This window comes from Schistocerca serialis, chromosome 6, assembly GCF_023864345.2.
Source record: "Schistocerca serialis cubense isolate TAMUIC-IGC-003099 chromosome 6, iqSchSeri2.2, whole genome shotgun sequence".
Taxonomy (NCBI): Eukaryota; Metazoa; Arthropoda; class Insecta; order Orthoptera; family Acrididae; genus Schistocerca; species Schistocerca serialis.
The window spans coordinates 347,484,873-347,500,482 of record NC_064643.1 but is presented as its reverse complement, the minus strand read 5'-3'; the positions used below and the strand labels follow the sequence as shown (position 1 = coordinate 347,500,482).

The 15,610-nt window shown below is 40.5% G+C and overlaps 1 protein-coding gene across 3 annotated transcripts in view; it reads right to left on the bottom strand.

Moving 5' to 3' along the window:
- The window catches only part of LOC126483607 (dystroglycan 1), a 290,424-nt gene that overhangs the window by 38,246 nt on the left and 236,568 nt on the right, over positions 1–15,610 (bottom strand). For all 3 annotated transcript variants that reach the window (XM_050106644.1, XM_050106643.1, XM_050106642.1), the window contains exons 3-5: positions 2,035–2,274; positions 1,413–1,541; positions 1,084–1,206 (exon numbers count right to left, since the gene is read on the bottom strand). In XM_050106644.1, the coding sequence (XP_049962601.1) occupies positions 1,084–1,206; positions 1,413–1,541; positions 2,035–2,274 (492 nt within the window). The remainder of the gene's footprint in view (positions 1–1,083; positions 1,207–1,412; positions 1,542–2,034; positions 2,275–15,610) is intronic.

Below are 15,610 nucleotides of genomic sequence, written 5' to 3'. Positions count from 1 at the left end.
CCCATTTACAGCCTGGTTCAGTGCTAGAAAGATTCCCAGTCACCTCTGCTCTGCTTATACAGGGTGAACATTAATAAAACCAACAAACTGCAGGGGCAGATGGAGGAAATAAGGTCCTATGAACATGTGTCTGGAAATGTATTGTTGCCACAGTAAATGATACTGACAAAAGAGAGTTCTTCTGACCATGAACATTAAGAATATTTATTAGTGAATTATGTTAAAGCTGAAGGGATCATTGCTTGGGTCATCTGCTATGATGACAATTTGGACTCCACTAACTCAATTTCTGTGCAGAGTACGTTTTCACAACATTTTATGGCATTTGCATGGTATTTTTTTATGTATTTGCTATTTGTAAATGCACCTGGTTTTATTTCTTAATTGTAAGAAAGCTTTTTGACTCTCTTTTGACATTGCTGAGGCTTTCAAATACCATACTGCTTTGTACTCTGTTTCAATTTTGATTACAAGCAATCCACAGAATTAAAGAAAATTCTGATACAAAATATTGTGATTCCAAATATGTGTATCCTTTCTTCTAGTTTCCATAAGAATTTTTCTCAGCTGTCTTAGTAGAGACTTTCAAACACAGCATGAATATTGCAAAACATTTATTATCTATGGTATTAGCTTTCAATATATGTTAATCATTGATTTTTCTGCAAAATCTCTCTAAATTTTCAACCAAAAAGTATTTCCTTCTTAGCACCAAAATTTTCTTTTGTAACCAACTCTAAGTGAGCCAGATGTTTATGTGCAAATTATATTACCTTTGTAATCTGTCCAAATATCTGCTATCGGTTCTATGTCTATACCACCTGAGGTAATTGGATCTTACTGAACGTTTTCACTGGTTGTTACTTTTGACAAATACTGAGAAAAATAGTAGCTGTTCTGTAAGTAGTGATTATTATGTATGTAGATTAAAACAGTCATTTCTTGTTAGATACAAATATAAATAAAGAAAAGTGGCTACAAAGATCTCGGGAAATAAACTCTTCTCACACAAATAATTACTAACAGCTAATGCTGTGCTATGGCCAGTCTGTTAGAAATTTGTGTATGAATGATTCATATTACCTGCCATCTTACAGCTGATGAGTGCCTATTCGATCTCTGCTTTAAATTTCCTGGTCCAGCCAGCACGATACTTTCACTTAGTAAGTCTTCCTGAGTATTATGTGGCTCGAGGTGAAATAAACTCTGTTACAAAAATATTGCAGATCAGTTATGGGAACCATAACATTAATTAGTCATTTACAAACTAAAACAATTACACAAACACTCAAATTAATAGCTCATTCACTATTTTAAGTAATAATAGATGCAAGGTGACAAAATGATTATCAATAGAGGTAACATGTTGTAACATGTATGACGAACAAATTATGTACTAAAATTTGACTTACATGGTGAAGGCCTAAAAATCCTGAAAGATTCTTAATAGCAGAAATTCGTTGTGATGGCTTCAAACTGTCGTATTTTACATCTAAAGCAATAGTTAAAAAAGTGGGGTCTTCACCTCGATCACATTTTACCTGAAAATTTAATGAACGTATATAAATCCCAAACATCATGTAAAGTAACAACATTAGCATAGAAATTTACCTTGCTTATAATGCCCAGGTTTTTTTCTCAGACGAAATGAATATTACATCGAGTACTATAAAGGGATTGCCAAAGGTATAATTTAAGGAAACTAAAGGGAATCTCTCATTGTTCCCACAATAGTACCTTATCGAATATTGTATGGATAAAATATGAACTCTTTTTTTCCTTCAGTTTCAGTTCTCACAATAATTCTTACAAAGAGAGATTATAGGACCTATGAAATCCTGAAATGTAGTGTACTGCCATCAGTTTCTTCCATTTCTTAGAATATGTTTAAAAGTTTTTCAGTTAGTCAGACATGCAATTCAGACACAATACACAGCTTTATCAACAAATTTTTGCTATACAGGATAGCATAATCTTATATCACTATAGAAAATAATGTTTTCCATTAAAAAAGTAACAAAATTAAAAAAATACCTTATGGTGTGGACTAATTGGTAGAGAGTTATCAACAGCTATTGCTTCTGCTGCAACATTACTTGGTATAACTTCTATCGAAAAAACATCTTTGGCTGTATTCTCAGGCTGCTGCCCAAGTGCTTTCACTGTGATGTAGTACTCTCCAGCATCTTCAATACTGGGCACTCCCTCAAATTGTCCTCTTAACTTGTCAAACAACAACCAGGATGGAAGAGGCCTGCCAGATGGTCCATAAGCCTGAAAATAATGCATAGAATTTTGTGTATAGAACAAACAGTATTCTGAGAGTATAATGGAATTGGATAAATAGTAGATTTTTATCTATCTGATTACATTACATCTAGTATTCTGTTTCTTTTGTATGTGTATTGAAATTTATGATGAAAGAAAATGACAAACTGTTGATGGCAAGGTCCACTGCATGTTCATTGTTGGAACAGCATATTAAGTATGTGTTTCTTATTCACATGCACATTCCAGTTCATTGTTATGTAGCATGAGGATTGCTTTGTACTATTTTCATAGTAGCTCTTTTCAATAATCGCACTGCAAGATAGGAGACATTAAATAAGTGATAAATTCTGTGTAAAGAATTTCATTCAATAATTTATTTCAACTTAATGTGCATTACAAATAATACGGATTCATTCCCTGCTTCAGTAAATGTTGTATTTACTCTGGTTAGTACATTGCAAGGGGTTTACTTAGAGATAACTTCTTAATTTAGATAACTAAATTATGGATTATGTAAATATGTACAGTATTTATCATCAATGTGTAGCCAGCCTAAAATTATTTTTATAGTTCTGCTGTTCAATTTAATTGCAAACCCTCTGGGAGAAGTGCCTTATGAGTCACATATCCTCATGTTATCCATGCGAAATCAAATTCCTTTCAAAAATAACTATCAAGGAGGGAGAGGTGGTCACATACCCACAAATAAAAATTTGTTTCCTAAACAAAACACATGAATCAACAATGGATAATATATGTACGATAAGACAGCTATGTGCATGACACAAACATTTATGTCTGATCCAAGGTTTCAAAAAGACACATGGCAAAATTCATTCTGAGAGGCTGTACGATACCACACATAAGACTGATAAATGCGAAAAGTTTAGTATTGGTAGACATACTGCTGTGTGTTGAAAGAGGTTTGGAACAAAGTGTGGTCATGAGAACGGCGATGCACCCTTACCGCTGGTACTTGCTTTCAAGTTTCTCCACTTGGTTTGATGGCTTTTCACTCAATTAACATGGCATAATTGTGAACTTCCCATCCACAAGCGAAATGAATGCTGTCCTTTTTTCCCCCTAAGGTAAGTCTTTCCGCTCCCGGGATTGGAATGACTTCTTACCCTCTCCCTTAAAACCCACTTCCTTTCGTCTTCCCCTCTCCTTCCCTCTTTCCTGATGAGGCAACAGTTTGTTGCGAAAGCTTGAATTTTGTGTGTATGTTTGTGTTTGTTTGTGTGTCTATCGACCTGCCAGCGCTTTTGTTCGGTAAGTCACCTCATCTTTGTTTTTTTTATATATATATATATATATATATATATATATATATATATATATATATATATATATATATATATATATATATATATATGGCAGTCAAATGAAAATGAGACATATGAGAAAAAAATTAAGTAATTTGTTTATTATTTCAAAATTAGACATCATAGCCAGCCATTAACACATTTGTCCCACTTTCAGAAAAAATGGTTAATGCTTTTGTGGGCTCCAAAAATATGATAACTGTCTAGGGAGAGATTAGGACTGTATGGAGGATGTGTAAGGGCTTCCCACTGAAACTTCTGTAGCATAGCTGAAACAACCTGGCAACATGTGGGTGGGCATTTTGTTGTAGGATATTTTGACTATGTTGCAAAAGTTTTGCGCAGAAGCCCTTACACATCATGCAGGCCCAATCTCTGCCCATCCAATTTCCATATTTTTGGAGCCCTGAAGGAACACATTTGTGGCCATCGATTTGCTTCAGACAAAGTAATGCATGCCTGGGTATAATCATGAGTCCATAGGCAACTGCAAACATTTTTTCCATGAAGGCATTGACCATCTTGTCTCTCAGTGAGAAAAAATGTATTAACACCTATGGCAATTCTTTTGAAATAATAAACAGTTGTGCATGCTGTGTGGTACAAGAACAGTGATGTGAAATCTGTGTGGCATTAGCTGCACATCATTAACTTCCACAGCAAGAGAAACGATTAACTTGATGGGATTTGTTGCATGACAGAAACTGAATGAATGGGTGCCCATAAAGCAGTTACAGATACACTTATTGTGGCAAAGTACAATTTAATGACAAGATTCCTTACAAGCAATGGGCATCAGAGGTGTAAAACTAACTGAATGAGCAAGATTTTGAACCTCTTTGACAGCTAATGAGGTCATTGATTAAACTGTGAGATATTCAAAGCTTATATTTTGGCTCGGCAGTAATTTTGTGACTTTTTTGTGAGAACAGATAACCATTCTAAATGCTAAAGTTCAGTTAAAATTGACTAATGACAGTTCCCAGCACCCACATGATTCCATGCAATACCCTTACCACATTGGCAGTGTTATATATCAAGAAAGAATGAACCAGTAAGAAACCTCTGTAATTTCAAAACAGCGGCAACATTGTGAAAGTACAGTCACTATATTTTGTCAACCAGGTAAGTGTTGTTTGAGACAACGTCCAGTTTGCTTTTCAAATAGTTCAATCATTGATTTCTTTTCTAATTAAAGTTGTGTACCATAACTGTGTATATGACATCAATTTCATAATTAACAGTAAAAACTTAAATCCACATTTCTTGCATATTTTTACACAAAGCACTAGTAGTAGTGTCACCAGTAATAAGAATATTTTATTTCATGTATGTGTTTTGTTTTGAGATGACATTTTCTGCAATGTCAGTTTGCTTTTTGGCATTAGTGACATTCCAAGTATAAATATATCGTTAACATCATTACTTACTGCAGGCAGAGTGACAGTGTGGAAAGTTACATGTCTACTGTCAGTAGATGACTTAGTAAAAATGTCAAAGTTGGGAACAGAATGAATTCTTGTCAGGCTATGTTTAGTATGAGAGGTGACAGAAAGACTAGTGAGCATGTTTGTTATGTAGTCAGTTGGCAGCTACTGGTGAAGTGCCCCTGAAAGTGAAAGTGGATCCTCATCCTCTGGGGATGAAGTTGGACAGGCAGCTGGAGAGGATTGTTGTTCTGACGAAAAGAACCCACCACACTGTCAGATGAAGTGGCCAGCATTTGGCTTTTAATGAGTGACTGTTGTTCACTTCTGGCATGTAATTTGTGCCATAATCAACATAATTGCACTGGTAATCAGTGTCTATAGGAAGAACCAAAGCTGAAGGGTAGAAAACGTCGTTTGAGCAATGCCAGTGGGAGTGTGCTCTAAAATAGGAGGCAACTGTAATGTTTTATTGGCTTTTGCTTTTAGTAATAGTAAAATTAAAGCAAACAAGCAAGACTGTTGCATGTGCTGACAGTGACCAGACAAACCGTAACTAGGTAATTTACTCTCGGAAGCCAGTAAAACTGTTGTGTATCCACACACATACCTCTTCTTGCATGTGGGACATGCTGGGCATACAGCACACAGGTGTGAATGTGACTGTGGTGACAGCAAAAACATCTGTTCCCAAAGTAAAAATAAAAATAACTTTGACAAATCATGAAAACAACAGACCCCATGCAAGAGGATAAACACTAGGAAACAGCATATAGCCACTATATAACTAAAAGATACCATTCAGTGTACTTTTACAGTTCTTCAGATTTTATCCCCCAATAATGTAGAATAATTACATTGTATGCCATTAACGTGACGATGGGATTGGTTATCAGCAGTTACACCAACACCTTTCCCAATAGGCTTCACAGCTCAGGGGAAAGTGGACCAGCTGGGCACCTGTGAAATTCTACTGTCAGGGCCAGAATAATGCTGAGGCAGCATGGTGCAAGACACAGCCTGGCAAAGTGGCAAGTGCAGTTACATCAAGCTTCTCCCCCACTCCACCCCCCCCCCCCCGCCCGACTGCCGCCACCCCCACCCCCAATCCAATGCTGTGCCACCTTGACCTCTCTATGTGATCAGTGCTGTGATGAAGGCATAACAAGCTGGGCAAAATTTGCCATAAATACTTGCCGCCCAGACCTAGGGGATCTGTCTTTGACTACTGTCTGCACTGAGAACCACTTGTTGACAGCTGTCAAACCAGTGTGGGTCACCTACTCTCACCTACAACTAGCTGCCGACTGCTAGCTGCTCCTAGACCTGATGCTGCTGGTGTCTGAAAGGGCGCCATCCAGCAAGGGTCATCTCCAGGCTGTCATCAGCTACCACCTGGGTGTTTTCAAGGAGTCCTGGCTTGGAAGTCCACATATATGGGCACATATCGCACCTGACCTACTACTGCTAGCTGTTGGTGTTCTGAGCTTACATGACTTGCTATTGGTGGAACATCTGCCACAGCCACAAGCTGCGAGGCTGCTAAAGCTGCAACTCTACCTCCCAGCATCTGCGCACAGCCAACAAGCTACCTCGTGTGGTACCAAGGTGGTCTCTGCCAGCCAGTGTCAACCCACACCTTTGCAACACCACCTTCGTCTGTCATACGAGTTCTTGTTAAATTAAGTATGGTATTCATTTGGCTGTGTTTCTGATTCTATGACTGCTGATGAACTGGTCCATCGCACCCAGTGCCCTGGTCACTGGTACAAGTCTGCAGTGTAAAGCCCAAGGGACCATTCTGGAGCTGTAATACAGCTATTACTGCAAATCTGATGTAATCAGCGGATATACCACTAATGTAATGTGATGCCAAGTGACCAGTATGTATACCTATTCACACTTTCCTTTTAGTGTGTAACACGAGTCTATGGAGTTGCGTAATGTGACGGTTCAATCCCACACGGTCTCTGAGCTGGTTTGAATGCCCACCTCAACTTGGGCCCCATTTTATAAAAGGTTCTTCAAGCCTGCTTAACAAGATTGGTATGTGGCATGCCATGCAGTATGCAAGCTTCCTGAGCTCACTGGCGAGACAGTCACATAGAGCAGCTAATTCTGGGGGAATACAGTTGTTTGGGGAATTCTCATTAATGAGCGTACTTAAAATTTTACCTGGGTGATTAAAGTCAAGGTGGCTCTGAATTTGTTCTTTCCCCCTATTTTGGGGCCAGTTTTATTCAACATGTGGGCCTAATTCCGGATTGGAGGAGAGGCAAGTTTTCTTTTGGCACGGGGTGCACACCTGTGGTTTTTATGAGCATCAGCTGGAGAGATGCAATGAGAAGCAAACGAGTGGTCACGATGGACGTGGTTAAGGAAGACAGCTATGATTTTAGACATTTATCTCCTGAACAGGATCGGATCCGCAGGCTGTGTGATAAGTTTAGTGATCTCTTGTCCGATCATCTGGGTGAAGTGAAAGGTGAAGAATATAAAACAGAGCTTACAGGCGATATCCCTGTGAGACATCCGCCATATTGGCTTTCTCCACGTCGTATTAAGCAGCTTAAGATCGCCATGAGATGAGATGTTGAAAGAGGAAGTTATACGCTCATCACCCTGTTCTTCTCCCATATTTGATATACCCAAGGGGCGTGATGGAGTACAGCCTGTTGTGGATTACCGAGCCTTCAACAAAAAGACTGTTCTCCAGTCAATAACATTACCTGACCTGCATACATGTTTTTGGCTGGTTTCAAAAGACGAAGATTTTTACTACCCTCGATATCAATCACGCTTATCACCAGATTACATAACCGTAACAACTTTTAACTGTGATTGGAAACTTTATGAGTATACCCAAGTTCGGTCTGTGCTGTCTACGGGGGCTACAGACTAGTCCAGAATTTTGGACTAGGCTTTTTTTGGATCTGAAGTTTCAGTGTTTTTCAATCCTCCCGTATCTTAGGGTTAAAAACTGGGGGAGGGGCGGTGACGCTTCAATTCCATCACGTCTGCGAGCAGCTTTGAATACCCTGTCAACACCTCCGGCACAGCCTGCACCACGCGAGGCCAGAGAAATGTTGACGTCGGCAGCAGCTGGTGTGGTGAGAGGGCATTACGTTGCCCGATTCGCCGGTGCCGCTTTCCGGGCCGGTCTCAACACCTGTCAAGAGACCAACAAGCAAACATCTGGTGGACAATCCGTGGCGAGCGGACACAGTTGGGCGATTTGGTACGTGCCTCGATCCGGTGGCAAGTGGGACCCATCAACGGGTTTCCCAGCCGCCAGATGATTTCGAGGCGTGGTCTCACCTGGATTTCAAGTGTATTGGAATTTTAGCTCTGTAGAAACTTGTTGCGTGCTAACGCTTACGGACGTTTGATGAACTTCAAGTTATGAGGTGACTGTGGTTGTTACAAATGCTTCCTATTCATTACTAATTGATCGTGAGAGATTTTGTATTTACTTGCATGGCCTACCGGATGGTCATAGCTGCGAGTCCTTTCAAGAACGATTGTAATTATTGGTTAGTGTTTTCACGGCCCTCATTGTGGCTATTGTGTATTTTGTGGGCCCCATTTAAACTAGAGTGCTTCCTCACACCTCTGGTGGTTACGATTTAGTTTTGTGTAAGTGCCAGCTTGAATTTGAAACCATATTTGAGTATTTTTAATAATGATGATGTTGTTTTAAAGGGAATGTAAAGCAAAGCACTCCGTCTTCAGGCCACAAGTGGCTCATCGGGACCATACGACCACTACGTCATCCTCAGCAGAGGACGCGGATAGGAGGGGCGTGTGGTCAGCACACCACTCTCCCCATCGTTAAGATGGTTTTCTTTGACCGGAGCAGCTACTGTTCGGTCGAGTAGCTCCTCAATTGGCATCAAGAGGCTGAGTGCACCCGAAAAATGGCAACAGCGCATGGAGGCACGGACGGTCACCCATCCAAGTGCCGGCCACGCCCGACAACGCTTAACTTCGGTGATCTGACAGCAACCGGTGTGTCCACTGCGGCAAGGCCGTTCCCAAAGGGAATGTAGGTGATACTATAAACCTACGATCTTAAGGATTTTTCTTTCTATTCTCGTACTGCTAATTGATTTTAGACATATTTTTTTTAAAGTTCAGTCTCGATCACGTCATGTATGTTTTAATGACACAGGTAACCGGTTTCAGTTCTTTCTACAAAACCATCATCAGACCTGTGGATAAATTTTAAGAAATACTAGATACCAATCTTTAAATAAGATGAAAGTGTCTAATGATGTCAAAATTTAACAAGATAAAATAAAATTAATTATACCCATGTAATTTTATTTTATCTTGTTAAATTTTGACATCATTAGACACTTTCATCTTATTTAAAGATTGGTATCTAGTATTTCTTAAAATTTATCCACAGGTCTGATGATGGTTTTGTAGAAAGAACCGAAACCGGTTACCTGTGTCATTGAAACATACATGACGTGATCAAGACTGAACTTTAGTCAAAATATAACAATTAATTGATCACTGCTTTCCAAAAATGTTTACCAAAATTGATTTTAGACAGCTTAAAATTTTGTAAATTCTTTATTCATCCACGTAAGTGGTGGTTCTTCGCACTTTCTTTAATGATGGTGCATTGGGATTGTTATACATTGTGGTTATAAAATTGCAAGGCTATCTGGGGGTTCCTCTCCTGATTGGATTTTGTTTTAAATTCAGTTCTTTGTGCTGACGACAAGAATTTTTTTCCTAGAATGTTGTTGCACACGTCTCTAAACCCGGCACCACCACTTCCACCTACCGACTAAACTCGCTACCCCCACTCTGCTGCTGCATGTTGCACGGAACCGGAGCCAAGTCTACATCGACTTGTGAAAGTCAAACCGATATTACATGCATGTTGCTGAAAAAAGACGAAGCGTTCGTCCAAAAGTGTGCCTTCAAGCGGGAAAACGTTTACAGCTGCGCATTTCACAGCTTCCGTACTGCGCGAAGTGATTTAGAGGTGAAAGACGGCCGAGTATGGAAACCTGGTGCAAAGGAGACGTGTTTTAATTGACGTATGTGAACCGAAACATTGTCTTTGTGAGATCGTAAGTAAAGATTACCAAAACAGGAGCAAGTGTGACACAGGATTAAACGAAATTTGCTGTATGTTAAAGAAGTAGACGCCGCATCAGCAGCGGAGAAAACTAAAAAGAGAATAAAAACTCTACATTAACAGTAGTCCCGACAAAGACATTCCATTGAGGCTTTAAAGAGAAGTTCTCGCGGCAGTTTTGATACCAAAGTGTTTACACAGACTTGTTTTCTGGGCAGTGCCGAGCGTGTCTAAATCTGCAGCTACGACGTCATTTCTGAATGAGCGTAATCTGTTATTTACAGTGGAAAACATCTATTTATTTACATATGATGAAATCTGCTATCCACATGAAGTGATATAGCCTACATTAGAAGTTATTTTCGAAGAAATGTTCAGCTCCCCTCCTCCTACCATGTACACATCACTTTTTTCACCTAAAATGGTCTCTTTCTTTCCGTGTTATTCACTGCCACGGCAGCGGCCGCTCAGAAGGCAAGAATTGCTTATTTCCTTTTAGCTCTCGACGCCACGACAGCTTGCTCTCCGCGCGTGCAGCACTGGCGTGCTCTTTGTGGCGTGTTAAATCACACGGAACGTTTCCCGTTCGATCTGTTGCGCGCTTCAACGAACGTCTAAATAGGTACTAAAGCACCTTTCACTCCAGCGAACTTTCTTGTCTCAGTGGGCTCTCGTGATAAATTCTGCTTGTAGCAGCAGTAGTGGCATGGTATTCTGCCTTACGCGAGCAGGTAATACGCATCATCCTTCGTTACACTTCCCAAGTAACTGAAGTTATTCACTTGCTCTATAAGTCTACTGCAGCGCCCCTGGCTTTTTATTCCTGCACTAAGTATCGTCTGTCACAGGCGATCGTTTTTGTTTACACGTCAACACCAAAACCGCTGTGCAGTATGGTTCCCGAACAGTGAAAGTGCTGTTATGAGGACCATACTTTGTATGAAAAATCCAAATGTTGTAACAAGAATGTAGGAAGAAGACTGATAACAGAGTTTATTAATGACAATACCCTATGGTAAATTCTTCACACTCTTCAGAACTGAAAGAATAGGAACTATGTCGTCCAAAGATTTCAAAATCTCTCAATTTATTTGGTTGAGAAAATACAGGGGTGGACAGAAATATGGAAATACAAAGAACACAAAACATTACCATGTCTAATACGGTGTAGGAAAATCGTTGGGGTTTAAACAACTTCTAGTCGTCTCGGAATGGATAAATACAGTTCCTCTGTGGTTTTCAAGGGAATCTTATACTACTCTTCCTACAAAATATTGAGCAAGTCCACATAACTATCATGGATGTAGATAGCGACCACGCACTCTCCTCTCCAAAGTAATGATACTGAGATCTGGCGACTGTGATGGGCAGGGAAGTTGCGACATTCATCCTCCTGCTCACAAAACCAGTCCTGGACGATGCGAGCCGTGTGAACAGCGGCTGAGTCGTCTTTGAATACAGCATCACCATTGGGAAACATACATTGTACCATGGCATGGACGTGATAAGCCAAAATGGTCGCATAATCCTTCGTAGCAATGCGACCTTGCGTGGAATGCCGCTGTCAAATCATCACCGAATCCCTGCCAGGGCCTGCCTGGGCCATAATTTGGAAAAATTGTGCAAGACTCATCTAACCAAATAACTTTCTTTCACTGCTCGTAGTCCAGGTTTCAGGGCTTCGGCACCACGTTTTCATGTTACAGGCTTCTGAATCACTGGTGAGTGGTTTTGGAATTCCTTCTCGACCTGCAGTTCATTGCTTTCGGAGCTTCGTTAGTTTTGTTTTGGTGCCAACAGGGTTCGCAAGGGCGACAGTCAGTTCTGCAGTTACTATTGCAGCTGTCGTTCTATTATTTTTCGTCACAGTTCTTCTCAATGAGAGTCTGTCACATTCACTCAAAAGACTCTTTCGTCTGTTTTGTTACTAAAGGAGGTTTACCATCTTTTGGTTCAAAAAATCAATTTTTTTAAAAATTACATTTTTGGATTCATAAAAGTGTTTAGACTCCACCACTGAAACGGTTTTTCTGAATACGGAACGGAAACATTTGTTATTCTCGGTTGAATAAAAAAATGCACCTGCCTGAAATCGGCCTTTTTCACGCACCAGTTTTTTCTTTCGGAAGATGAGTTATTGTACCGGTGCTTGGGAGGAAACACACAAAATTCAAATGAAACTTTGAACGTCTGTGTTTGGAAGTTAGCCCCCAAGCATTTGCATTCTGGTACGGAGACTGTGGAGGTTGCAACTTTCCTGGCAATGAGCAGATTCAACGAAGGGTATTCAGCAATTCTGAAGACCATGACGACGATGGGCGTCACCCTGGGACTCTATTCGACGCAGGTCACCAAGCATTCGGACGACCACGGGATTCAAGCGGCCGAAAACCGCTTGTCACCTGCCGTACGAGCGGCTCTGGAGCAGCGCAGGATGGCCCAGATCGAGCAGAAAGCCTTCTGTGTGGAAGAGGACGCGGAATAGCAGATTGAACGTAAGTTGCGTAATATTGCATTTATATATAGTCAAAACTTCAAACGCGTTTTTCTTGAAATGACCTTTTTTTTTTTTCTAATCGTGCGGTATGGTAACTTCAAATCTACTGAACCGATTGGCACGATTCTTTGTTTCCGACGAAGCTAACTAAATTTTCTACGAGTTGTACCACTCTTATTCCGATCCATCAACTATAAATATTTTTACTTGGGAGACGAAGTAGAAAAATCGATGAAACACCTTTTTTTTCAAATGGCCGCCATTTTGTTTCCTATGGTCCAAATAACTTAAGCGAGGTACAACTCTTAAAGAATCTTATATACTTCGCTAACGTCAACTCAATTTTGATTTCAGACGAGCCGGCTGACCTGTGACATACCGCGCGTGGTGGTCAACATCGAAATTTTGTTTCGTTCCTCGGTCCTTCCGCATTTGTTCTTCGACATTTCCGGTCGATAAAATTCCAGTTTGTAGAGGAAGTATCAATAAAAATTTTGGCAAAATTTGACATTTATATCTATAACACACCCCGAGAAAAAAATTCTCAAAGAACATGCTTTTTTTCGGGCCAAAGATTGTAAACCTCTCCTTAACGGATGTTGTTTTTCTGCTTTCCTTGTACGCGGTAGGCATCTTCGATACGAAGCCTCTTGAAACACCAAACACTCCAGCTCCTTTGGTTACCATGTGAGCACCAACAAATCGCCCACTTTCGAATTCACGTAGCTCCACCACAGTGCACTTTCATCTACAGAGAACAATGCTCTGACCACGACTGCATCTTGCAACGTACTGAGGACATTGCGTGGGAGCCGTTCGCATTCAAACACAACACGCAACCTGCACGCTTGGCTAGTATCTGCATTTACGTTCAAGCACGCATTTCTCGCATTGTTTCCATATTTTTGTCCAAACCCTGTATATACCTACAAACATATCAAACAATGTTTAGAAGACAGAAAACGGCATGTTCTTATTTTGTCCTCTTTCTTTTTAAGTGTCAAAGAACACTGAAAATTATTCTCCTTGTTAAATAAAACTGAATTTTTCAATGCTGAAACAATTTTCATCAAAAATGTTTCTTCATTTACATTCTTGTTTATGCACAGTGCAGGCTTCTTCTTTGTTCAGGTACTCTAACACATAAATATCTTTTTGCTTTCGAATATTTCATTTCTTTCGTGAAAGAACGCTAGTAGGAAAAATACCAGGCCACCGAGGAACCTTCGCTATGAATCACGAAGCCAAAGCGAACAACAAAATTAACATTAAGAAGAAACAAGATCCGTTAGTAGGCCTATGACAGAAATAAGTTGACGAAAATGGGTTAACTTCCCATGTTAGCATAGGAACCCGCGGTCTCCTGTTCTTAGTCATGCACAGCCTGCAGCACACTAGTCTATTTTTATATTTCCACCGCTTGATACTGTCAGTTGATCACTGACGTCACTGATATCCCCTCGACGTGGTGGTCATCTGATTTACACGCAAGCAAATGACGCGCATCCACAACGAGTCGACGATTTCGGCCAAAAACTCGCCCGTGTAAAACGGACTTAATGCTGCTGCGATCACAGTGGCACCGACAACCGCTTGATTCCTCCGACGACCGAACACTGTCGATCTTTTCATATCAGTACGCCAATACATGGATAGTCACAATGCAGTCGATCTCATCGCCCGAAAGTACAGACTTCGGACGACAATCTCTGAAATTCGAATCAGTCTGTTTCTTTCGGTCGAGTAGGCCGACGCAAGACACACTAAACATGGATTGCAAGGAATAGTTTGTGGCATCCACAGGATGAAAAATATCATAATAGGGATGTAACTGAATCTATGGACTGGAATTGCAACTGTCCTGAAAACCACAAGTAGGCAAAATCTTTACCGGAACTTCCAGGCATAAATTATAACCTCAAAAAATTATTTGTTCAAGTGAGAAGGATGCCTTATCTTATGCTTAAAGTTACTCTGGTGGATCTTTTTTTGTCTATTGTAGGTAGCCATTAGCTGTATGCAAATTATTAATACAAATTATTAGTTTTATGCCAGTAAGGTGCCGATTCTGTTATGCGAAGTGATTCGCAGATGTGGCGTACGTTTTTCCATTTTCATCTACATCTACATCTATAACATACTCCGCAATCCACCATACGGTGCGTGGCGGAGGGTACCTCGTACCACAACTACCGTCTTCTCTCCCCGTTCCACTCCGAAACAGAACGAGGGAAAAATGACTGCCTATATGCCTCTGTACGAGCCCTAATCTCTCTTATCTTATCTTTGTGGTCTTTCCGCGAAATATAAGTTGGCGGCAGTAAAATTTTACTGCAGTCAGCCTCAAATGCTGATTCTCTAAACTTCCTCAGTGGCGATTCACGAAAAGAGCGCCTCCTTTCCTCTAGAGACTCCCACCCGAGTTCGTGAAGCATTTCCGTGACACTCGCGTGATGATCAAACCTACCAGTAACAAATCTAGCAGCCCGCCTCTGAATTGCTTCTATGTCCTCCCTCAATCCGACCTGATAGGGATCCCAAACGCTCGAGCAGTACTCATGAATAGGTCGTATTAGCGTTTTACATGCGGTCTCCTTTACAGATAAACCACATCTTCCCAAAATTCTACCAATGAACCGAAGACGACTATCCGCCTTCTCCACAACTGCCATTACAGGCTTGTCCCACTTCATACCGCTCTGCAATGTTACGCCCAAATATTTTATCGATGTGACTGTGTCAAGCGCTACACTACTAATGGAGTATTCAAACATTACGGGATTCTTTTTCCTATTCATCTGCATTAATTTACATTTATCTATATTTAGAGTTAGCTGCCATTCTATACACCAATCACAAATCCTGGGCCAAGTCATCTTGTATCCTCCTACAGTCACTCAACGACGGCACCTTCCCGTACACCACAGCATCATCAGCAAACAGCCGTACATTGCTATCCACCCTATCCAAAAGATCATTTATGTAGATAGAA